Raw genomic sequence first — 25180 nt, 5'->3', positions numbered from 1 at the left:
AGATTGGGCCAGGGGTCTAGGTCTGTAGAGGTATATGTCGACTTCATAGTAGTAGACTGCCCTAGTTCTTACGTTGCTATCCTTGGCCTCCCAGCCTTAAATAGATTAAGAGTCATCACCGCCGAATTCATATGGCTCTAAAAGCTCCCTACTCTAGCTGGAATGTGCACCATCTGCGAAAGTCAACAAATAGCAAGAGAGTGTTATGTAGACCTTCCCTCGATCACGTGCTCGAACAAAGATAATGTCAGTAGCAGACTTACCCAAACCAACAGATAAGCCAGAGGATCTGCGTGACAAATAATAGCTAAATAGTCACCCACAAGTATAAGGGGTACAAGTAATAGCATATGGATTTAAGAAAGGTTGTTGAACGCACGAGAATTGGATTCCTTTCACTAGCTAATGTATGAACCTAAAGAGAGCCAGAATATGAAAATGTTCATGAACCCAGAATCACAAAGAAATCTAAGCTCATGGTGAGTATGTGCAAGATGATTTTATTTTGATTCTAAGCCCAGCATATTTGTCACCTATATCACCTTAAACTGATCCAACCCCTCGACTCCATGAAAAATCCTTTCACAGCCATGGCACAAACCCTTAATCTAATCATACTGCATCTCCACAACAGCCACCACTCCCGCTGCAAAATGAAAAGTCCAGGAAGCACTACTAGCAAAATTGACTATACACACTGATTAGAATCAATGAGTATAATACCTGATAGTTATTGATATCTGTGTGGGAAGTCCAATAACCACCCTACACTCACAGATTTAATTTCTGTCCCATTTGAGGGAGGGTGGCCTTTGGTCTCTCCACACGGATAAAAAAATCAGTGCGAGTTTTTTTTGTGGGACCCATACACATTCAAATGAGATAAATAAAAATACAATATAAAATCATCAGTGGGATTATTAATCACTAAATTAAAATCTGTGTGAACTACGCAGTAAAAATAAAATTAGTTAAATTACTGTAGTGATGAATATTAACCCATAATAGTGATATTTGAAGAACAACCAATAATAGTAATTAATCAGTAAAAATCTCAATATATTCGAGAAATGATACAAGCAGGGAGAGGGGGATGAATGCCAATACCTCTCCCAATAAATATACAAACAAAAATACATGATTGAACAAAAATATATATCTCCGGATTTATTCTTCAGTTCTCCACCCTTCTCTTCATCTTCTCCTTCTTCTGCTGCATCTCTAGAAGACCAGAACCTCTTTCTGTTTTTGTCAACTGATGATCAATAAAAACAATTGGAAGACATGAGTACATGAAAAATCAACCAATAAATATTCTTACGAAAGCCCAACTAATGCTAGAACTGAAAGTGGATTCAAAACCACCACAAACCCAAGTATCCAATTTATATAAATCTCCAGGAACTAAAATGCAAAAATCAAGGGAAAATATATATTACCTTCTGCCAAATGACACCTGAGATCAAGAACTAAGTTGCTGCTATCTGTTGAAGTGTTCGGATTTAAACAAAAAGGCATTGACGATCAGATTATAAATCAAATAACCCATGACCGGCTAATTTCACTAAGATCAGATTTTTTTTTTTGTTTACTGGCGTCTCAAAGTTTTCATCTGAGATCTCTTTCACCTCCGCAAAGAACCACAGAAAAGAAAGATAATTCAAGATCCAATAGCAAACTGAACATAGAGAATTGGGATAAGGGATCAAAGAACAGACCTGGAAATTCTTAAATCGAGATCAGATCTGGGTTCAAAGATGAGAGAGAGAGAGAGAGAGAGAGAGAGAGAGAGAGAGGGAGGAAACGAGCCGATATGCTATTCTCAACAACTACCTAGGTATAGAGATCGAAGTTGCAAGGTGGAAGAAGAGCTTCCTATCTAACAGAGGTGGGAAACGGCAAGAAGTATGATGGGTTTTTGCGTTATTAGGGTAAAACTTATCCTCCCAAATCTTACATTTTAGAAAAGAAAGGAAAAATAATAATAATATTCAGACAGATGACTGTGATATCTGTAAGTACGAAATTATTTAGTTTATTTTTTACTCACAAATATCTGTGTGTAAATCGCAGTTACAAATATCTATGAAATTAAAATTAGCAAATAAATTATATTTTTATTATTACTTACAGATATCTGTATGTAAAAATTTGGGATAATGATAAAAAAATGTCATTTTGAAGTGTCATATTATAATTTAAACACCACAAATGTTCCAATGATAATTTAGGTCACCTGTTCATGATCTACCACTGCATTTCAAATTAATTACAAAACTGCAACCGTCAGTTTTCTTTGGCAGTTTATGGCCGGTAAAGTAAAACTCCACTACTGTTCATCTTCTCCATATCATTTCGGGATTTCAAACGTAAAAAAATCACTCAACCCTACTCCGAAATAGAGAATTCTTAATCCTCTTCATCTCCGGCTGCCACATTCTGAGACACATACATTCTCCGACGACTGTTTTGCTCAACGGTGAAGCAGCGCCAACTGTGCAAAAGTACTTCACAGAAAACACCCCAATTTTAGGGATTTGAAAAATTGCAGAACTCGAATCATCTACCTCGACCGGGTAATCTTTCAGCCTCGATTCTCAGAAACTTCTCTTACTTAATTTCGAGTCATTGAGATAGTGTTTAGTTTTGAAATTATAAGTCGAATATGATTTATAATTATTTCTGCATTTGATTCTGAAACAAAACAATTCGATTCCAAGTTTTGGTTTGATTTCAGTGAAGATTTAAAGCTTTTTTGAGTGGAGATGATCAGTGATTGTCTTAAAAATTTAGTTTGACGCTGTGACATAGCCAGTGACATAGGCTACTGAGTGGGTATCATTTCATTTTGGAGTGGCTCTATTTCAATTTTGGCGTGATTTGATACATAGTCATTACCATTTATGTGGAGATAATGACTGTATGTGATGCTGTTTAGGCTTTAGGCTTTACTTGAATGGAAATTCTGCTACTGCAAATACATATTTTATAGGCTCAGATAATGAAACTGGTCAGTGATCATGTAACTGATCATGTAACTGGCCATGTAACTGATCAAGTAACTGGCCATGTAACTTACATGTATATAACTGATCATGTAACTGGCAATGTAACTGGCCATGTAACTGTCCATGTAACTGGCCATGTAACTTACATGCATGTAACTGATCATGTAACTGGCCATGTAACTGTCCATGTAACTTACATGCATGTAACTGATCATGTAACTGGCCATGTAACTTACATGTGTGTAACTGATCATGTAACTGGCCAAGTAACCGATTATGTAACTGGCCAAGTAACTGATTATGTAACTTACAACATATGTAACTGGCAACCATGTAACTTACAATATATGTATCTCGCCAAGTAACTGATTATGTAACTGCAAACTCAATGCTAACCTTCTTATTTTTTCAACAGAATTTAAACATCAGAAATGACAAGAACAAAAAGAAAAGAAAGGGAACCAAGTGATGATAACGAAGACTACCAAGAGGTGGAATTAGAAGATGAATAAGACAATCAAACAATACACAGAAAGAAGAATTCGAAGAAGAGCTTGAAGAAATCAAAAAAAAAGGAGAGAGGAAGAAACAGAAGATGAAGAAGAAAAAGAAGAACCATCACTGAAGAGATTGAAATATAAAAAAAAAAGACAAGAAGAAACAGAAGAAGAAGAAGTAGAACAGTCACCAAAGAAGGGTTCTTCAAAAGTTATTAGCAAAAAACAGAAAGTAAAGAAGGTAAAAGATTTTGAAGAGCAAGAAGAAGTAGAAGAAAAACCTGAAGCAGCACCAAAGAGCATTTGCAGCGTGCCGCTGCACCGCAACGGCAGCGTTCCGCTGCCAATAACCAAATCTATATGCAATGATCCAACTACAAGTCATTGAACAAGAAACTGCCAAGATAACTAAAAACTAATGTCAATGGACAAGTCAATGTAAATCTAAAGAAAATGGTTATGTCACTGTACATGTAACTATTAAAAACCTGTAGGACACAGAATACTGAAGAATTTATAAAAGAAGAAAGTAGATACACTGTCTCATAGTCAAAAAAAAATTCCAATGAGTAAGCACTTCTTATCATTTATTGAAAAAAATGAAAAATCAAAACAAAATTTCAAACTGTATTGGAGTCACTTGCTATGTCACTTGCCATGTCACTGTTAAAAGCATGTAAGCAGAATATAACCTATATCGGAGCTGTACAACTCTTTCTGTTGTGACCATCACATTTTCCGCACCTACCACACTTGATCACCCTGGTTTGCTCGCTCCTTTTTCTGAACCTCTTCTTTCTAGGCCTTCCCGGTGGTCTTCTAGTCAAAGGAGGCTGCAATATCACCGCATCTCTACCAAAATCATGCACTTGCTTCGAAATAGAGGGAAGAGGATTAATTGGGAAAGAATAAGTTTCTCGATATTTCTCCACCTTGTACAGCTCATTGACATACAAATACGGGGAAGAACCATGTTGTCGGATCACTACAAGGGCATGGGAACAAAAGTGAGTTTCCAAATTTACCATGCTATTGTACTTCTGGCAATGAACTTCATACACATAGGTATCATACCTGCTCACTCTCCAATGCCTTCTGACTTCCAAATTCTCCTTCAGCTTCTTTTCAATCACCGGGCACAACTCAGAGAACCATTCTTGAGCATCCTGCTTCCGAGCAGCAATTGAAGCCATGGACTTCACTCTAATCCCATCATTAATATCAAGAATAGGAAGACTCTTCAAAGGCAACACCCAATTATTGAAAGACTCAGCCAAGTTATTTGTCATTTCACCAAATCTTTCGCCGTTAAAGTAAGCCATACACCAATTCTCCTTGGGAAGATCCTCCAGAAATTGAGCAACTATGTCGCCACCTTCACTCCTCAAGATTTCCATGTTGAACTCATACATCTCTGGTGTGCGAGAATAATCACAACACATAAACAAGTAAGGAATCCGATCCTTAAGGTAAGAACCAGTTGGAAATTTGTCAGAAAGGTTAGCCATCAGATGTCTAAAACAAAACCCATGTGGATTATTGGGAAACACCCTAGGGAAAGCACTAACAAGGCCAACATGACGATCAGAAATGAACGTCACCCTCCTCATAGGGTGTTTTGCAAACTCTTTAGCCAAAACCTCAAGAAAAAATCTCCAATTACTCTCATTTTCAGAATCCACAATAGCATAAGCAACTGGATACAAGCCTGAACAGAAAAATAAAATGATGTCACTGTCATGTAGCTGTTAATGTCACTGACCATGTCGCTGACATAACTGCATATTACTTGACAGTGACATGGCCAGAGACATGTCATCCAAATCACAGAACATTTAAGTCATTGGACATGTAACTGTCAATGAACATGTAACTGACAATGTCAGTAGCAAGAAAAATAAAAAACTAGAAATAATGAAGGAGATTCAACCTTGATTGGCATCCTTTGCCGATGCAGTAATAATCTGCCCCTTGTACTTGTTGGTAATGAATGTAGCATCAATAAAAAGAATAGGTCTACAAAATTGGAAACCCTTCATCCATACACCATAGGTCACAAACATACGCTGAAACCTGTGTGTTTCTCGATGAAACTCAACCACTATCCTAGAGTCGGGGTTTGACTTCATAACAGACTCACTGAACCAAAGTAGCTGAGCATAACACTCAGCTTCATCACCATGCAGGGCTGTTTTTGCCAACTCCGTACCATACCAAACTGTACGATAAGGAACATCCAAACCATAATCACTCTTGATCTCATCAGCTATATCAATTGGCTTTTTGTTTGGATTCGCACGAATCTTATCAAGCACAATAGACTTGACAACCTTGGATCCCATCATCTTACTCTTCTGCAAACGAATCACACCATGACAAGTGTGAACATTAACCAACCTTTTAATCATAAAGAAACCATTAACCCTGCATAAATAAGCCTTCACAAGCCAATTGCAGCCCTGAGAATGTTTCTTTGAACACTGAGCAATAACAGGAACCTTGTCATTTCTAACAAACTCATATGAAAAACCAATTTCTATGGCATACTTACGCAGCTTATCTCTAAACTCAACAACCCCACCCTCAAACTTTTGGCCTTCAGAATGAATATAACTCTCCCAACCTTTCGTCATATAACTCTTCGGTGCCTCTGCCCTATAACACCCCAAATAATCATTCTCCTCAAGCATGGTACTAGAATCCTCACACACTGTATTACTCACCACGCTTTCACTAATAGAAGGCAAATCAGTCACAAACACTTCACCGAAATCAGAATTGTAACGAACCAAATTCCTAAAAATCATTCTCATATCAACTTCACTCTCTAGAAACATGAACTAGAATCCGGAGGAATAATGTACCTCAACATGAAATTTCCTTGAATCAAATCCAGAAAACGAGAGCGTATTGAATTGCATAGGTCAACAAACGACCAATTATGCAACAATGGAACTGTCGCTGCTTCACCAGAATAAATAAACTTGACAACATAGCTAGCTAGTATCCATAACAACTGCACAAGAATAAAACAAAATCACTATCCATGTCACTACTAAGAAAATCAACAGAATCAACACAAACAAGTCACTGTCAAAGTAACTGTTAAAGCCTGAACAAAACAGCAGTATTAAAAATGTAACTGGCTATGTCACTGATAAAAAAAACACAGTATAGAACAAATATAGTACCGCAATAGCACAAAACATCATCAACAATTCAACATAGAATTGAGTCGACGAAGGAGAAGAACAAAGTAATCCAAAACGAACAATTCAACAATTTAACACAAACAACAAAAAAACACTGCAAAATCCAAAACAAACAAATTCACAGAGAGAAGGCTTACCAATCAAATCAGAGAAAACCAGAGAGAGAGAGGAAGAAATACAGAGACTGTAACTAAGCACTGATTCGACGAAGAAGAAGAACACAATAACGTGATCAAGACGAACACCGACGAAGCCAAAGATCCAGAAAAAGAGAAGAGCTGCGGAAGCTCCAAAACCACTCAAAAGTGAGATTTCAGATCGTCGCAGAGGCACAAAACTAAATCGGAAGCTTCCGACGGAGAGGGCGGCGAAGAAAGAACATCGGAAAGAGATCTCTGAACAAATCGAACCGGAAGCTTTCTGATCAAAGGAGAGAGAAAATTTGAGCTCGCAGATTTTGAAATGGAAGGTTATAAATGTTTATTACCTTAGGGGCAGAATCGGAATGATAAAAATTAGAAACTGACATTTTGTAACATGACCTCATTATTCATAAGGACTAAACTAATATTAATAACAATTCACAGTGGACCTTTTTATCAAATGGAAAACTATGTGTCCTTATTATCATTTCACTCTCTAAAATGACCTTTTCCATCATTTCCCTTAAAAACTTTCTAACAGATGTCTGTGAGCACAAAATTATTTAATAAATGATATTTTTATTATTACCCACAGTTATCTATGTGTAAAACCATAGTTACAGATATCTATGAGTTTAAAATTAATAAAAATAAATTATACTTTTATTATTACTCACAGATATCCGTGTGTAAAAGCTTTTTAACAAATGTCTGTGAGCACAAAATTATTTAATAAATGATATTTTTATTATTACCCACAGTTATCTGTGTGTAAAACCATAGTTACAGATATCTATGAGTTTAAAATTAATAAAAATAAATTATATTTTTATTATTACTCACAAATATCCGTGTGTAAAAGCTTTCTAACAGATGTCTGTGAGCACAAAATTATTTAATAAATGATATTTTTATTATTACCCGCAGTTATCTATGTGTAAAACCATAGTTACAGATATCTATGAGTTTAAAATTAATAAAAATAAATTATATTTTTATTATTACTCACAAATATCCGTGTGTAAAAGCTTTCTAACAAATGTCTGTGAGCACAAAATTATTTAATAAATGATATTTTTATTATTACCCGCAGTTATCTGTGTGTAAAACCATAGTTACAGATATCTATGAGTTTAAAATTAATAAAAATCAATTATATTTTATTATTACTCACAGATATCCATGTGTAAATAGATGTCTGTGAGCACAAAATTATTTGATAAATGATATTTTTATCTATGGGTTTATCTGTGTGTAAAACCATAGTTACAGATATTTATGAGTTTAAAATTAATAAATAAATTATATTTTTATTATCACTCACAAATATCCGTGTGGAAAACCTTTCTCACAGATGTCTGTGAGTATAAAATTATTTAATAAATGATATTTTTATTATTACCCTCCGTTATCAGTGTGTAAAACATTTCTCACAGATATCAGTATCGGATAAATATGTGGAACACACAGACATCTGTGAGAAATTTTATGTCACACTGATTTTAGTTGGCAATAGTGTTCTATGTAGGGTCCAGTTGATCAATTTACACTGATATCTGTATCTAGAAATCAAATCATACTGATATTTAATCAGTGTGAATGTCAATGTGTATAAAATCAGTGTGGGTTGCTGTTTTTGCTAGTAGTGAAGACCACAGTTGTCGATTGAGATCCATAACCACCTTAATCCATTGATCTAGTAGATGGTGCTATAGTGAAAATTGGTCAGCGTGCAGAAATTGCCCCATTGAGGTTTCGATGAGGATCATGGACTATTCAATTCGAACCTGTGGTGGCAGCCGCCACACAACCTCCCAAGTTTCCAAGGAATGCAGCTGCACGTTCACCACCTCCGGTAACCCATCATATTCCCCAAGCAGGAGCATACGATCGTTAAAAAACCAATGCCTGCCATGCAATAGCTTGTTGCATTCGTCACGATTCCATAATTGAAAGAGAAACTAATCCCCAACCGACGATATAGCCAATCATTGTCCAAGCCCCAGATAGCCGAGATGGTGCCTGGCAACCTCTTCTCATCCTCCTTTTTCCTTTGCGCCTACCTCCCCAAAGTTAACCATTGCCTCCTCCATGAGAGTCAACGCTGCTGCCAACCTAGAAGCCATGTCTTCCTCCATCACTTGATCGAAGAAAAATTGAAAGAAACTCTAAGTTTCACAACCCTAGCAAAGCACGTAGACGGCCGGCAAGGTAATTCAAATGATGATTCATTCTGATATTTCTTCAAAAGCGGATCATTAATTAAATACTACTTTTTAAACTGTATTAATTGGATGACTTATTTTGTTTAAAAAAAAAAAGCAAGAAAGAGGAAAAAGTGTGGGGTTGGAGAAAATGAGATTGTTATATAAGGAGTAGGCATGCACACAATTCGTGTGTTTCCATAGACCAATAGTCCAAACCCTACTACTTATATAACTACTCAACTAGTGTATAGAAACACATGAATTGTGCATGCCTACTACTTATATAACAACCCAATTTTCATTCATAGGCAGCTACATATTAATAGAGAGTGAGATAAAAGTTCCTTTCATCTAAAACTAATTTTCGATCTTTCCTTAAAAAAATAAATAAATAAAAAAGTAATGAAGCCTTCATATTCATGTATAGTAAACGTTATTTGATCAGAAAAATAAAAATGTATATTAAACGTTATAGCTTTTGCTATTTGTTTTGTATTGGATGACCCTTCCCTTTCCCCTCTCTCTTCTTTCATCACCTACAAATTAGTTTAAGTCTCTCTCTCTCTCTCACCTGCAAATTAGTTTAAGTCTCTCTCTCTCATATGCATATGGTGCAAATGAAAGGTTCATCGGATAGTGTCCGAGATGAAACAGAACAACGCGGCGGCGCTGGTGACGGCAACTCCATAGCTCCGTCTTTCGGTAATTCACTGTCAAAAGGGACTCATCGTCATCATCAAGACCAGGTATATATGTTGTTGTCTTCAATACAGAACATTATCGCTGAGTTTTTTTAATATTTTTTTATCATTGTTAATTATGGCTAAAATTAAAGATATGGCTTTGGGGTCATTTTCGTGGCCTGTCGTTAGGAGACGTCATTACAGATTAAATAATTAACGCATGGAAACCCATAAATGGGTCCACCAAAACTCATTTGAACTTACTTTTTTTTTTTTTTTTTTATTTATTGGGGGAGGTTAGCGTTAGATAGTTAGCAGCACACATATTTTTCGCCGGGGGGGGGGGGGGGGGGGGGGGGTATCCCATTAGAGCTGGACTAATCCTTTCCGAACGCCACGAGGCATTAAAGCATCCACTAGCTGGCCACTAAGGCCTCATGTTGATTCAAAAGCCAAATCTGAGCGTTCCAGACTGGGACCTTATACCACCCCACTATCCCTAATTAATAAAAACTACTATGATTTTACGTTTCTAAAATCAAGAAAAACGAGGATGATTTTTGGGATTTTTTTCATAATGAGGGTAATGAGGGCTTTGTTTCCATTTTTCCGGTGCATGATTAATGGTTGATTAGGATTTATGGCCTTAATTTATAAACTCAATTTCACATAAATGGCAATAAGTTTTGATACTAGCGATACATCATTATCTAACAAGATATTGTGAGAGATTTTAACTCTCATATCCCTATTAGCTAGGGCTAATGAATTGAGTCGTGTTTGGTCAAGATATTTATCGAGTAATAAGAGACAAACTAAAACTCAACCCATATAATAATCGTGTCAAAAATTTAAACTCAAACTCAACTTATTTATTAAACAGGTTACCCATTTCCAACTCATTTAATCCATTTAATAAATTGATCGTATCGTGCTGGATTCATTTAAGGGTTAATATTGCGACCCATTTAATTAAAAGAAAATGCATAAATTGATTAAATACACCAATAACTCCATAAGACAAAGAATCTGACCTTAATTTCTACTTCACTCGGATGCTGGTTGAACATATCGTCTCAAGCTAGCTTATCTATGAGACAATATATATATATATATATATATATATATATATATTACTGTAGACACTGACCATTAACGTACACCAACCCAAAGATCGAACTTGTTAACTAGCTGGCAATAATTACTCCTGCAAATTTAATTAAATACATGGAGATCGATCGAGTCAGGAGAAAACTGGTATATAGTTAGAGACTTATATATGATTTACAAAACTACAAGTGAGAATCTCACAACGAACTAAAAGGCTGCACAGTGTAACTTTGAATGCATGGATCAGGATCACAGTTGGTTTTAGGCACCAGATCCCTTTGCCTTTATTCCATGGGGAATTTGTTGCTTTTACAAAAGTAGAGAAAATCTTATCGCACTTAGTTATTCATCCGTAAATCAGCAAAATTCTATTTCACCCAACAATCACCATTTAACTGGAACATTATCAGCTCTCACTCTCTCTCTCTCTCTCTCTCTGAACTCTCTTTCCAAGCTTGCTGACGACGACCTCCTTGATGTTGTCACGCCAACTTGGATGTCCAGAACTGGTTTCGCTGGGTCCTCTGTGTCTTTCTCCTACCCTTTTCTGTATCTCAGGCTTGCTTGACGTACATGCAAGAATGTAAAATGTAGCGAAGTCCAGCTCGATATCTCCTCCTTTTTTTTTTTTCAAGAATCAAATTCAATCAGATGTTTATAAATACGGTGACCAGGATTACTGCTGATAATGATTCAATGGCATTTTTATAGTAGTGCTATGACTGCTATCCAATCAAATTCAATCTGCAATCTTCTTTTCCACTAGTGGTCGTGTTTCTCTTTCTTAATTTCTTAAAAACGACACAAACAGAGGCATATGGTTCTCTCATGCTTTGGGAGAGAGCACAAAGCTACATACTCTTATCCCTTAAATATCTTAATGAAAGGTGATTCTATGATTCTATCGTACGAATTGCTCACAAACACAACTTGTAGCTAGAGAAAGCTTAATTAATGAAGAAGGAGCTTCAATATATAGTATATGACCCAAGGTATTTATCGAGTCACAAAAAACAAACTCAAACTCAACTCATTTAATAATCGTGTCGAAAATTTAAACTCAAACGCAACTTATTTATTAAACAAGTTACTCATTTCCAACCCGCTTAACTCATTTAATAAATTGATCGTGTCGTGTTGGATTCATTTAAGGGTTAATATTACAACTCATTTAACTAAAAACAAAATGCATAATTGATTAAATACACCAAAAACTCCATAAGACAAAGATTATAAATGGATTTAATACAAGGGGTACAACTTGAAATATTTTCCTCCATCATTATTTAGATTTAATGAATTATATATAATAATTTATATTCTAGCGGAAAACTGGCTAGACCTGCAAGTTGGGCCAATATGAGTTGGATACTCAAAGAAGTCTAGTGTTCGATCATCCGCTTGTGAAACACACCTTCTGCTTAGAGCTTTATCTAAATCAGATCCCAGCTCAGAGTGGTAACACACTTTGCCACCATTTTGTAACCAAAATATTTCAAGTTGTGGAATCTAATATATAAAAATAAACGGGTTATACGGGTTCACTTCGTATTGGCGAGTTGACTCACAACCGACCCATTTATTAAATAGGTCATGATAGGTTGACCTGCGACTAACTCGCTTTTTAGTCGTGCGGGTTTGACTCTTTTTATTTTGTACGGGTTTCGAGTCGTATTATCAAGTCATGTCGGAATTCCCAGCCTTAATCCCGGTTAATTAATGTAAGAAAAATTAACTGCATTAAGCTGGTAAGGTAATGCAATACACTTAAATATAATTACTTTCAAAATCATAATGACATGATGCCTTTTTAGTTTAAGTTAGTTTGGTGTTTTTGGAGTTCTTTAGGGTTTTTAGACTTTTACATTGTGGTGATGAGAGTCTTGTCCGATTTTTATCTTTTCTTTATTGGAGTAGAACTTGTTGTAAGCTATTTTTCCTGAAGCCGTAAAGTTTGATGATCAATTTCCGGAGGGATATTTTTTGCATTATTTATGATCTTACCAGTTGAATATGTGTAATTAGTTAGTAGTGGCTCTTTCTGTCATGTTCTTATTAGCTTGAAAAGAAATATATTCATGTTGTAAATATTATTATCTATGTGGTTGTTCACGTAAATATTTATTAGTTGTGTACTTATTATGTAAATACTACTTTTATATAAAGAAAGTTAATGAGACGCTTCTACTTTCTCTCAATTATTTTCTCTATTTTATAACATGTTATCAACACAATCTGCTCTATTTTTTTTTCTTTCTAAACTCTATGATGATCTAAAAGTCATACGGTGCAACTTGTTGTTTGTCACCGGAGTTCTTGTATGAGTTTCTTTTACTTATTTTTAATTCAGACGATGTTGATTATTCTATTGCTATTATTGGGAGAACGATTTTATTTTTTGTTTAACATTTTTGGTTACCTATATGATCCTTATCTTCTTCTTCTTCTTTTTCCTGTTTTTCACTGGTTAACGATTACAATTAGAAGTCGGGTTGTTTTATACCATTAGGATTTTGTTTATTGACCTCCACAATATCTGTATACTTCATTTATAGGCTTCAATTCCTATTATAAAATGCACAACATTATCACATGTTGATTGGAATTTGTTAGATTATAAAAATAAAAAATAAAATAATCTCTCTCTCTCTCTCTCTCTCTCTCTCTCTCTCTCTCTCTCTCGGATCCCAATAAACATTATCATGATAAAAAAAACTCATGGACTTATTGTTAAGCACGTTCCCTTACATGCAACATAGCTCTAGGTCTGCACGTGAAATTGATTAACAATCCAATTCCCATATTGGAAATTTGGACACAGGTCTCATATCAGAGACTTGGCCAATGTAACAATCCAAAGCCCACATCGGACACTTGATAACAATCCAATTGGAATTTTCCGATGCAGTATAAGAAACTCAAATTCGGGCCTATGACAAAATATTGGAGATGCAATTAGAGAGGGACCCGCTCTGGTACTATTTTAAACAGCGACAAGTGTGGCTCGTGGCTCACCATTGTATTGATATTGTCCTAAGTTATCCACCTAATAGGTGTTGAGTTTTAATCACAAAAGGCTTCGGAACAATTAGGTAAGAGTCACTCACTTATAAGTTATATTTTATTTGTCACGTTTTCAATGTGGGATTTTTCTCTCCAACACCTAGCATGCTCTGCTAGGGTTTGGTAGACAACTCGACCTTTCTACTATACATGGTCGTCGTCTAATGGCTGCTTTGAAGTCAGTTTGATTGGCTTTGCTTCTTGCCACCTCCTTCTTGGTAGTGAGTGTGTTCCTTGTTGTTAGGGAGATTTTGGGGGTGGAGTCTTTTCGATTTGAAGATGTGATTAGTGTCTCAGTTTCACCGTGCGGGTCGGAAATATGGTGGCGGGGTCGATGGAGCCAAGATCTGAAGCATTGAAGAATCGACTCGATGGGGTCTGACTGGGCGAACCTGAGCCTTGGACGATCCAATCTTCAGTGGCGACGGCTAGTGAAGATGGAATGAGTTTTGATTTTGATGGTGGTGGTGGAGCAAATGTTATGCTTTTCTCTAGAGTGGCTAGTCATGGATGCTTGATCACCGGTTGTACCTGGTGTGGCTACATCAATGGAATTGGGGTGGCTGCAATGGCTTTGGTGGCGACACCATTAACTGGTTGGTCTCTTCGGCGGCAACTCGTGGTAGCAATGGTGGCTTGTTTTGTTGTGGTAGTTATTATGGGGTGCCGTTAGCACTTTTGTCCATCTAGGCCAACTGGGCCTGGTACGAGTTAGAGGGCCCAAAGTTTTTTTAGGGCATGGTCTGCCTTTAGAATAGGGGTTGGTGGTGACATTACACCTTCTACTCTTCTTATGGATTGGGTCTTTATGGCCCGTAAATTTTGTTTCGGTCACAAAGACCAGGAGCTTTAGTTGAAACCATTTTATGTCAGATTCGAAACTTCTAGGTTTTTGTTTGGAATAATGGTGCATGGCTTTCTAAAAGGTGGGTGTACTAGGGGTATACTGGTTTCTTATTCTTGTTTAGAATAGGATTTTATGGTGCTCTACGGAACAATTCTTTCTGTCGACTTCATAGAGGGGTTTCGTTTCGATCAAACAATGACAACTACAAAATATAGTTAAGAAAAATGAAAAGAAATTATCTCATAAGTCACAACTCATTTTTCTCTCTGCAGTAACTGTTTTATTCCATCCATTTTCTTTTTTATTTAAAAAAAAAAAACTATTACACATGCAGAGCATATATGAAGAAGGTTAGTTTAATAAAGTAATGATAATATGGATAATTTAAAGATTTAACCATCTTAAGCATACTTTAATAATAAAGAAATATCATAATTTTCTAAAAATAAAGTAACTAAAAAATTAAGAAATAGCGTGCATCACAAAAAAAGTGAAGCAATTTCGCCAGCACCTTTTTGTTTGGTGGCATAAATATCTTATTTATAAGTGAGACTGTGGGAGGTTGTGACTTGTGAGTTGAAATGACAATAAACTAATTATTGTATAAAAGTTATTTATTTGATTAAAAAAAAATGAAGTAAATGTCACTCCGAAATTAAAACGATTCCAACGTTTTGCACTTAGCACTAGCTCAGCTTCAAACATATTCACCTGCACCGCCGACTTATCGTCTCTCCCTCTGAGCCACTCAGACGTAACTTTCAAACTTCCTCTGTTCTGTAATGGAGGGTATTATCTACACGAAATCAAAAACTAGAATTGCTGCGATCTGTTCCTGGTTTGTCCATTTCCATATCTTCTATTTCCCTCCACCTCATTCTAATTGTAACTCTATTGCTTACATAACTCCTAGTTCCATTGAAGCATCCAACTTTATTGCTCATTTCAAGAGACCCATCTCTATTGCTGAAGTTCGTCTTCATGTACATGTCTGTTTTTCTGAATGATTACCATGTGTGTACATTTTTGTTGGTGAATCGTCATTCTTTGTTATTTTGATGCTGATTAATTTCTCTACATCAAAAACCTCTTATTTACAATATTGCTCAATTGCCTATAGGTAAGGTAGATGTAAGACTTTGCTGATTTGTAAGGATAGGTTTAGTTTGCTGTGCTATATACATGCCTTGTTAAAATTGACACCAAAAGACACCCTTATAAAGTTGAAAACTTGATGCTGAATGCAGAAATTGAGGACCACGGCAACTAGGGAAGGCTCCATTGAAATGGGAGAGCACAACAATCCCGAATATGTTGTGGTTAGTGAAGCACAATCCCCTAGGGTAAATAACTTCAAGAAAGTCTCAGTTCTGCCCCTTGTCTTCCTCATCTTCTATGAGGTATCTGGGGGTCCATTTGGTATTGAGGACAGTGTTCAGGCTGCCGGTCCCCTTCTAGCGCTTATCGGGTTCTTGGTCTTTCCATTCATTTGGAGTGTTCCTGAGGCCTTGATTACTGCAGAGATGGGTACCATGTTCCCTGTGAATGGGGGTTATGTGGTTTGGGTTTCTTCGGCCCTGGGTCCCTTTTGGGGGTTTCAACAAGGATGGGTGAAATGGTTAAGTGGAGTCATTGATAATGCTTTGTACCCAGTTCTGTTTTTGGACTACTTGAAGTCAGCAATACCAGCTTTAGGCGGTGGACTTCCAAGAATCGTGGCAGTGTTAGCTTTGACATTGGTCCTCACTTACTTAAACTATAGGGGTTTAACCATTGTGGGATGGGTTGCTGTACTTTTAGGGATTTTCTCAATCATTCCTTTTGTGGTTATGGGACTTGTGGCAATTCCCAAGTTGGAGCCTTCAAGATGGTTAGTGGTGAGTCTACATAATGTGGACTGGAATTTGTATTTGAACACTCTCTTTTGGAATTTGAACTATTGGGATTCTATAAGTACACTTGCCGGAGAGGTGGAGAACCCAAAGAAAACTCTCCCCAAGGCTCTTTTTTATGCGTTGATTTTGGTTGTTGTTGGATATTTCTTCCCCCTTTTAATTGGTACTGGGGCTGTTCCGCTTGATCGTGAGTTGTGGACTGATGGTTACTTCTCTGATATTGCAAAAATTGTTGGGGGAGTTTGGTTGAGATGTTGGATCCAAGGGGCTGCAGCGATGTCAAATATGGGGATGTTTGTGGCTGAAATGAGCAGTGACTCTTTTCAACTTCTTGGGATGGCAGAAAGAGGGATGTTGCCTGAGTTCTTTGGTAAGCGGTCTCGTTATGGAACCCCAGTCATTGGCATTATGTTCTCAGCTTCCGGAGTCCTTTTGCTATCTTGGCTAAGCTTTCAAGAGATTGTAGCTGCAGAAAACTTCTTGTACTGTGTTGGAATGATTTTGGAGTTCATAGCATTTATAATATTACGGGTGAAGCATCCAGCTGTTTCTCAGCCATACAAGATTCCTGTTGGAACAGTTGGAACCATACTTTTGTGCATTCCGCCAACCCTGCTAATTGGTGTAGTGTTGGCTCTTTCTGAACTCAAGGTTGTGGTTGTGAGTCTTATAGCTATAGTGATCGGCCTTGTGATGCAGCCCTGTCTTACATATGTTGAGAGGAAGAGGTGGATGAAGTTCTCCATCAGTTCCTGATCTCCCAGATCTTCATGGTGCTAATCAGGAGAGTGCCAACTCCTTCATAGATTAGTAAGCTCTCAAAATGCTGTATTGCAGTATATTTAGTGGATAGCAATATGTTGTGCAATAGCTATTTATCATCTTTGTTTTTAAGATGATGATAGATTAAAATGTATGATTAGATTTCTATATATCAGCACCATTAATTTCCTAGTGAAAACTGTGAAGTTACCACAAAAAGAATAAATTGTAAATTTGGTTTCGGTAGTATATCTGGATCGAACTTCTGTTTATGATGAGTTTTATAGTTCACAAACTTTCAAATGTCAGTAGCAGTAATGGTGATTCTTGAAAAGAACACAATACAGTTTTTGTTGAAATTCTTGTTATCAGTTCGTAATAAAAAATTTCTGTCGAATTTAGATCAGAAATGGTAGAGTAACCTACATTTAGAAATGGCTTGTGATTTTGGACCAACCAAAGCTCTTACATCTTTAACTATCCAGCTTTATCTTTTCAAAAGAGTTGGCATATTTGTAGAGATGTTATCACTAGGGTGTTTGACTGTTTCTCTACTATCCTTAAATGGTACATCGAGCAACTTCTATCCTGAATATCAGTTGTCTAAAATCTTTGTTAGTTGTCTCAGGCCGCTCATGATCTTACAGTACATGTAATATATTCATCTCGCAGGAAGTTACAGCTTCACAAGAAGTAGAGGCTCTGACCCAAAAAGAAAGTAAAAAATAACTACAGGCTATTGGAAATCAATCTATTTAAAGCCTAGGATAATGTTACCTGGAATTTCATAGCTGAATTATTGGATAAACTTTACTTCTCATATGCTTATTATGAAATGCGTCAGAACCATCATATATAGAGTGGCTGTAAATGTAATTTCATTATCTCCATACCTATTTGTTCATACCTCAGTTGACATGTATTCCCGAAAAAAAAAAGATCAAGGGGGCATTCCGAGAATTGAACTCGGGACCTCTCGCACCCTAAGCGAGAATCATACCACTAGACCAAATGCCCTTGTGTGATGGTTCTCCAAAAGTATATATTATTATCCAATGACTAAAGCCTAAAAAAATTGCATATAAAAGCCTTGTCTTGGGCGCCAAGCCCATTTGCTAAAATATTCGGAGAGATTTTCAATTTTCATAAGCTTAGAAGAGTGGACAGAGAGAGAGAGAGATGAAGAGAGGTTCAGGCGGTGGAAGACGAAGCACTCGCCGGAGTTCAGCTGCCGCGCTTCTCGAAACGCCACCCCGAGTGGCGTCTCCTCCTTCTCCGAACCAATCTCCTCCCAAATCGACGCTTCTCAACAACAGCAACAAGCGCGCCAAGAAGATGACAGCTGTCAGAGCTTCTTCCATCATCGGATCTCCATCTCCGGCAGCAGCCTCTAAGCCGCTCGCCGACGTCAACGGCCTGGCTTCGATTCCCGATCTGAAGAACCTCGCCTCCTCGCGCCTCCAGGATCTCAAGCAACACATCGATCGCTCTCACACCGAGATCCTCAAGGATTGCGATTCCGCTCATTCTCGACTCCACAAGCGCTTTAAGGTCTTTCTCTCTCGCTCTATTTGTCGAATTCGAAATGAATTCTTGTGTGGAATCGTTACTTATCACCATTTTTTGAGTTTTGTGATTGATTGTTTGCTTTGGTTACTGAAAAATCCGAAGAAACTGAATAGAAATTTGAGTTCGCCTAATAATAACAAATTTCTGCGGCTATAGGATAGTAGATTACTATATTTGAGATCTGATTATGAACTTGCTGATAGTGTAGAGTGAGATAGTGTTAGGATAGCCGAGAAAATGCATGAAATGTTTAGAAATGGTGAGAAAATTCAATTGCAGTTAAAGCTAGTGAGGATTGAATAGCAGTTTTGGCTTGCGTAAAACCTGAATTTTCAGCTCAACCATGATTTTGATAATTACACTTGTTATCATACCGTAGCTTAACCATTTCCCTAGTAATGTTTGGGAAGACAAATTTATTCTGATGAATTCTTAGGACTTGTTAGTAGAAGGAAAAGGAGCATTAGGATTTGGAGTAGGGAAATTTGTCAGCTGTTTATTAGTTGGCTTTCTGTGTTTTCAGATTCAGACTCAAGCATGTCAGCAAATGTTGGATGAAGCAGACAAGGAATACAAGAAGATGACCCAAAGGACTACTGAAAGTCGGGAAGCAATGATGGTATATCCTTTGATCTGAATCTGTTATCCTTTTAATCGTGTATCCTACTGGCTACTGCTATATCTTATGTGTAACCTATTGTTTCTTTTGCAGGCTTCTTATGCAGAGTTCATGGCAGATGCACAGGCCTCGGCTTCTCGTGGTATGTCTTCAGCTTAATACCTTTCTGACCTGCATACATATGGGATTTTTCATAACTCATGTAGTCATGTCTTGGTTCTCATACTATGCCGGAGAAAGATAATTGTTGATGTAAATATTATGTTGTGTTGTCACTTGAAACCTTGAGATACAATCCATAACCTGTAAAAGGTTTTGACAAGTGGTAACTGGGTCCCTGTGTGTGGAAATGACTTATATTCCCCTCGACTCTGTAGATATGCACACATTACTCCTTCTTATATGTAATGCTTTCCTTTTGGATACAAACTGGATAAAATTTCTTTGTCTGTTCAAATGCACATAGCCAGTAATACTATTATTAATAGGATAATGGATTTTGTAGATAGAAAAGGAAAAAAAAAAAAAAAAAAAAGAGGACAAACAAAGTGACTTGTAGGTACTGTCAGCATGTAACAGTGTGATTTGTGCCAGTAAGTTATAAACTATTGTTTAAATCACTCTAACTAATTTATCTGGGGTTTCAATTTCAGCTTGCAAAACATCCATCGCTGAGTTGTCACAGTCCTTTGAGAAAGCAATTGATGCTCTTAACATCCGTTATGGGATTTCATCAAAGTAGCTATTATGTCTCTGTCTCATATGTTCACCAGAAAGTTTAGGTGAGTATTCTACTGTGTAATATTGGTCAGTATTAGTTGAAGCATTTTGTTGATTGTTGTTAAGTCTATCTGGTTAATCTGTATCATATTCACACGTTAATTATGTTAACATTCATTACAGACTACAAAATATGAAGGAATAAAAAAGAGATTGAACAAAAGAGCAAAAGTAGGTTACAATTTGTGGAGTATTATGATTTGTATTAAGATATGGATAGGTGACTTGGATAGCTTCTTAGAATCATTCATAAGATGAAAGAAACCAAAGGAAAGTTTTAGACAATTAGTCACATACTATGAACACTTGAGCAGGTTTCTCGTTCTTCCACTAAATTGCTAAAGCAAAGGCACATCTGTGAGTATATGACAATTGATGGATAATAAGGAGCAGGGATGCATATTCTACTCTTCACTCCTTTCTGTTCATTAATGAGAGACGATCAATTTTTCTTCGAACTATCCATTTGTCTTCAAACCTTAAGTATTACTGTGTTTTTGCAGAGTAAAATGCATAATGCATTCTGTATGATACTTTACTTTCATTTATGCACATCATTTTCTGATATTTCATCAGATTATATGACAACTGATACATCCAAAGGAGTCCGGATGCATATTCAGACCTTAAGAATTCATTCTATTCTTGTAGAGTGAATGTATTCTGTACCCACGGTCAATAATACTTTCAACACTCCTATTTGAGGATACGCATTTTCTGATATTTAGACTCTTATGTCTCCAAGGGAGTTTGTCTAAGAGGAGTGACAAATACCCTACAGTCTTGATATTGTCTCCAGTCTTAAGTCTTAACCGTGCGTTTGCCATAACCTATTTACATGAATTGGATGTGATATTTATATGCTCATCTTGCCATTTAATTGTAAGCCTGCTGAGTCCATCTTGCAATTTTATTCTCACATGCAAGTTAACTGAAGATTCTTAAGTGTATTCTTTCTTCTAAATTTTGGCTGACATTCCTGTGATTTTATGCTTTATTTTCAGCAAAACCTTTATTTTGATACATTTAGTCATTTCAATTTTTACATATTTCCTTGTGTTCTGTTTTCAGGGATGCATAGTGGGGGAGAATGGGAGATAGTAGTGGACTGGGGGATTCAGAGGGATCTACAATTAGCTGATAGTATGATATGAGTTTGTTAATATGATAGGCTAACCATGTTGAAACTGCGTTCTTTCTCTTACCATGATGAAATCGTAGTCCAATTGTTGCAACACTGTTTCAGAACAGTGCTTAGACATAGATAAGAAAATCATATATATCTAGATCATCACTCAATTATGTAACTAGTACATTTGCCTATTCTGCTTACATGCATGTACTTTGCAAGTTGCTTGTGTGTTGGTTCACCTTCGCCTTACAGCGCTGAACATATAACCTTCTGTCACTATTTCTACACCATTTAATTATTAGATTAATGGCAACCCTAGTTAACTAAATCGCCCCATGCTTTGATGCTTTGACGTGCCCTGGTGCTGCTGTGGCGGTCACGAATGAAATAGGCACAAAGGTTTTAAATAAGAGTTGGATAGATGCATCCTAGCTATCTGCATTTAACACGAGTGAAATAGATGAGAAATATAGAGGAAAACTTGGTGCCATCTTCTGGTGTAGGCAATACGGGATCATTAGGGCATGGAGGAGGAAAACTTGATATATAATTGCTTGGTTTGGGTTAGGATTAGATTTATCTAGTAATACTACAATGACAACTGAAAAGGCTTGCGCGTTACGAAATTCAGAGGCCTCCAAAAATGGGAGGTATGATGCTCATCCAATTTCGGTTGTTGCTTTAGTTTTGGTTTACTTCACAATCAGCTGCTTCATTTTCAGACGGTTCTGAATTTTTCAACGGTTCTTTTTTCTTTTTCCCCTCAAATTTACCGCGAAGAACACAGCATATAGTGAATACATATCCTAAACCAATACGATTTTCTGTATTAGTAGAGTTCTAAAATTACAGAGTTCTAAAATTACAGAGTTCGTAATTGTATTCCATACAGAAGTCGTAGAGGTTCTCGTCCTTTCTGAAATAGAAAAGAAAGGATCTACTGTCTGTTATTTTCTCTATAAAATACCACCTCTTGCTCTCAACTTTCTCACACACCTTTCTAAAGCTCTCCCTCGGAATTCCAAACCCCTTTCAACTTGAGATTATTCCATCTTTACTCATGCAGATCTTTGTGAAAACCCTAACCGGCAAGACCATCACCCTTGAGGTGGAGAGCTCTGACACCATCGACAACGTCAAAGCCAAGATCCAGGACAAGGAGGGCATCCCTCCAGATCAACAGAGGCTCATCTTCGCCGGCAAACAACTTGAGGACGGCCGGACCCTCGCTGACTACAATATCCAGAAGGAGGCGACTCTCCATCTCGTGCTCAGGCTTCGCGGTGGCATGCAGATTTTTGTGAAGACTTTGACTGGCAAGACCATCACTCTGGAGGTGGAGAGCTCCGATACCATTGACAATGTCAAAGCTAAGATTCAGGATAAGGAGGGTATCCCGCCGGATCAGCAAAGGCTGATCTTTGCAGGAAAGCAATTGGAGGATGGTCGTACATTGGCCGATTATAATATCCAGAAAGAGTCTACCCTGCACCTTGTTCTTCGTCTCCGCGGTGGTGCTGATTTCTGAGGAGTTTGGTTGTTCTATAGTACTTATGCCATTCAGGAAGTTCTGTTAGGCCGTTTAATATTCTTTCTCTGATTACCAAGACTCTGCTTAGTTTCCATTTACTTATTGTTTTATTTTAATTTCCAGGTTTGTTTTGAATGATGCAAAATATATTATCTCTACTGTTCTACTTGCCTTGCATTAAATAATAGAACCTATTCACTGATTTACTTTTCATGAACGTTGAGCAACTCCAACAGCTTTCTTATAATTTTTGTATGAGAAAAATTCAGGTACCGTCCTTAAACTATGCTGCCAAGACCAATTTGATACCCGAACTCTTAAAAGTATCAATGTGATACCCAAATACCTATATTGGCATCAACGTGATACTTCCGTCAAAAAAATCCAACGGCTCCATCTGTTTGCTGACGTGGCAAGCACATGAGCAAAAAAAAAAGGGCAAAATGGACATTTTACCCTTTTTTTTAATTCATTTTTTATTCTTTTAATTTCTTTTTCTTCTTTTGCTTCTTCAACCTGACTCTTCCACCTCCTCTCTCTCCTCTCCTTCTGCACCACCCAAACCATCACTAACCTGCCGATATCCCCTCCAATTCGGCTCCACCATCGTCCGCAAGCTCCAGTCCTTAGGTTTCACCAACCTCGTACTCTGCACCCACACCGACCCTGAGCTCACGCGCTAAAACGACATCGAGTCATTCGCAGCCGAAAAGCCCCAATTCGTAATCCTCGCCGCCGCTAAAGTCGGCGGCATCCGCGCCACCAACACCTCCTGACTGACTTCATCGCCCTCAACCTCCAAATCCAGACCAACGTCATCGACGCCCTCAACGTCCTTATTCGCAGCTCTTTCATCGAGTCAACCGCCTTCATCGACCGCGACCCCTCCCTCAAGTCCCTCATCTCCTGCCTCGACCTCGCCGCCAACCCCAACTCCCGATCCCTGCCGAACTCAGCTTCTCCTATCACCAGTGTTCTAAAACTCGGCCGCCCAGGCTGGGCGGCGAGTCTCCGCCGCGATTAATGTCAAATCGGTGGAGGTGGGCGGTTGGAGTTTGGGTGGCCGCCTAAGCGGTCTAGGCGGGCGATTAGAAGCCTCGATGGTTGGGCGGACTGGCCTGGGCGGACTGTAATTGAGGTCGGATCGTTTTCATTTTAATTTGGATTGGTTTCAGCACCGATGGAGGTCAGATCCTCAACTGCGATTGAAATTTTTTGTCTTTCTGAGTTTTGGCTAGATGGGTCGATCTATTTTTGGGGTGTAGATTGGTGGGATTTGATCTAAAGTTCGCTGATTGGATCCGGTGGAACACAAATTTATCTGGGTTCAATCTGAAATGGTATATTTCTAGATCTCAATCTTAGACTGCAACTTCCTTGACCAAAACGTTCCGATGTCAGATTCGATGAGCATAATCGACTCGGGTGTTAAATCTAAACAAACCAATCATGTACAGTCAGTATAGAGGAGCATAAACATTGGGGAACTTGGAAGGCTCACTTTGTTAGGGAAGTTTATACTGAATTCTGAATACAATAAACTCTATGGGGGTATAGCTCAGGATCTTGAATCACTGACTGAAGTTGAGTGTCTTGACCAGTTCTGGTTTTCAAGGTTGGGTCTTTCATTCCAGCTTCACGAATTCTAGGTGCTCTGAATATCATGACAGATTGGTGAGTTGAGCAAGTTACAACTTCTCCAAATTTAGGAAAACCAAGTTTGAACTGAAGATTGTGATACGGTATATTGGAATTGGAAAGAACTCAAAGAAGTCGCTCTGTTCATGTTCTTGAGCCTGTTCTGATGGTTGATTCTTAATTGTACTGATAGTTGTTGGGCTATCATATATCATATAAATCAATCATATAATAATACTATAATAGTACTGATGGTTGGGATTTTTCCCTACCTTTTGACATAATGAGATTTTTCTTTACTTGAATTTCAGTTGGGTATTTGATATTATAATGTTTATGGAGATTTGAGACAATGGATTGGTGTATGTTGGTATGATATGGACTTAAAATTGGTCAGTAATGTTGAAATTTTTTTTAATTTTATGCAATTATATGTTATAAAAATAAAATAAAAAAATAAAAAAATATAAAACCGCTTAGACGT

General features: G+C 37.4%; 3 protein-coding genes, 1 long non-coding RNA gene, 1 other non-coding gene and 1 pseudogene across 5 annotated transcripts; 3 read left to right on the top strand and 3 right to left on the bottom strand.

The window, feature by feature from the left end:
- Positions 1–1029: 1029 nt before the first annotated feature.
- On the bottom strand, positions 1030–1953 carry LOC112178710. The gene is made up of 2 exons (XR_002927503.2): positions 1440–1953; positions 1030–1255 (listed from the first exon to the last, which is right to left on the bottom strand). It is a non-coding gene; the product is annotated as an uncharacterized LOC112178710 (long non-coding RNA).
- A 2244-nt stretch (positions 1954–4197) lies between these two features.
- Positions 4198–6312, bottom strand: LOC112177764. Its single transcript, XM_024316023.1, has 2 exons — positions 5436–6312; positions 4198–5213 (listed from the first exon to the last, which is right to left on the bottom strand). Exons 1-2 carry the CDS (start codon positions 6310–6312, stop codon positions 4198–4200), a joined length of 1893 nt encoding a protein of 630 aa, XP_024171791.1.
- Positions 6313–9640: 3328 nt separating this feature from the next.
- On the top strand, positions 9641–17699 carry LOC112178709 (annotated as a pseudogene).
- A 673-nt stretch (positions 17700–18372) lies between these two features.
- Positions 18373–18444, bottom strand: TRNAP-AGG. Its single transcript has one exon. It is a non-coding gene; the product is annotated as a tRNA-Pro (tRNA).
- A 90-nt stretch (positions 18445–18534) lies between these two features.
- Positions 18535–21718, top strand: LOC112179189. The gene is made up of 5 exons (XM_024317530.2): positions 18535–18978; positions 19520–19615; positions 19709–19757; positions 20269–20397; positions 21467–21718. Exons 1-4 carry the CDS (start codon positions 18607–18609, stop codon positions 20355–20357), a joined length of 606 nt encoding a protein of 201 aa, XP_024173298.1. The 5' UTR covers positions 18535–18606; the 3' UTR covers positions 20358–20397; positions 21467–21718.
- Positions 21719–22191: 473 nt separating this feature from the next.
- On the top strand, positions 22192–23216 carry LOC112179190 (polyubiquitin). Its single transcript, XM_024317531.2, has one exon. It carries the CDS (start codon positions 22588–22590, stop codon positions 23053–23055), a length of 468 nt encoding a protein of 155 aa, XP_024173299.1. The 5' UTR covers positions 22192–22587; the 3' UTR covers positions 23056–23216.
- Positions 23217–25180: the final 1964 nt, after the last annotated feature.

The sequence above is a fragment of the Rosa chinensis genome, chromosome 7 (assembly GCF_002994745.2).
Source record: "Rosa chinensis cultivar Old Blush chromosome 7, RchiOBHm-V2, whole genome shotgun sequence".
NCBI classification, from domain to species: Eukaryota; Viridiplantae; Streptophyta; class Magnoliopsida; order Rosales; family Rosaceae; genus Rosa; species Rosa chinensis.
This window is presented reverse-complemented; position numbering and strand designations above follow the sequence as displayed.

Bases quoted from the DNA above. Each gene is read 5' to 3' on its own strand.
- LOC112177764 (XM_024316023.1), bottom strand. From the start codon at position 6,312: ATGATTTTTAGGAATTTGGTTCGTTACAATTCTGATTTCGGTGAAGTG. The intron at 5,214-5,435 runs GTTGAATCTCCT...TTTTCTGTTCAG, and splicing joins GGCAAAGGATGCCAATCAAG to GCTTGTATCCAGTTGCTTAT.
- LOC112179189 (XM_024317530.2), top strand. From the start codon at position 18,607: ATGAAGAGAGGTTCAGGCGGTGGAAGACGAAGCACTCGCCGGAGTTCA. The intron at 18,979-19,519 runs GTCTTTCTCTCT...CTGTGTTTTCAG, and splicing joins GACTCCACAAGCGCTTTAAG to ATTCAGACTCAAGCATGTCA. The intron at 19,758-20,268 runs GTATGTCTTCAG...TTTCAATTTCAG, and splicing joins ACAGGCCTCGGCTTCTCGTG to CTTGCAAAACATCCATCGCT.
- LOC112179190 (XM_024317531.2), top strand. From the start codon at position 22,588: ATGCAGATCTTTGTGAAAACCCTAACCGGCAAGACCATCACCCTTGAG.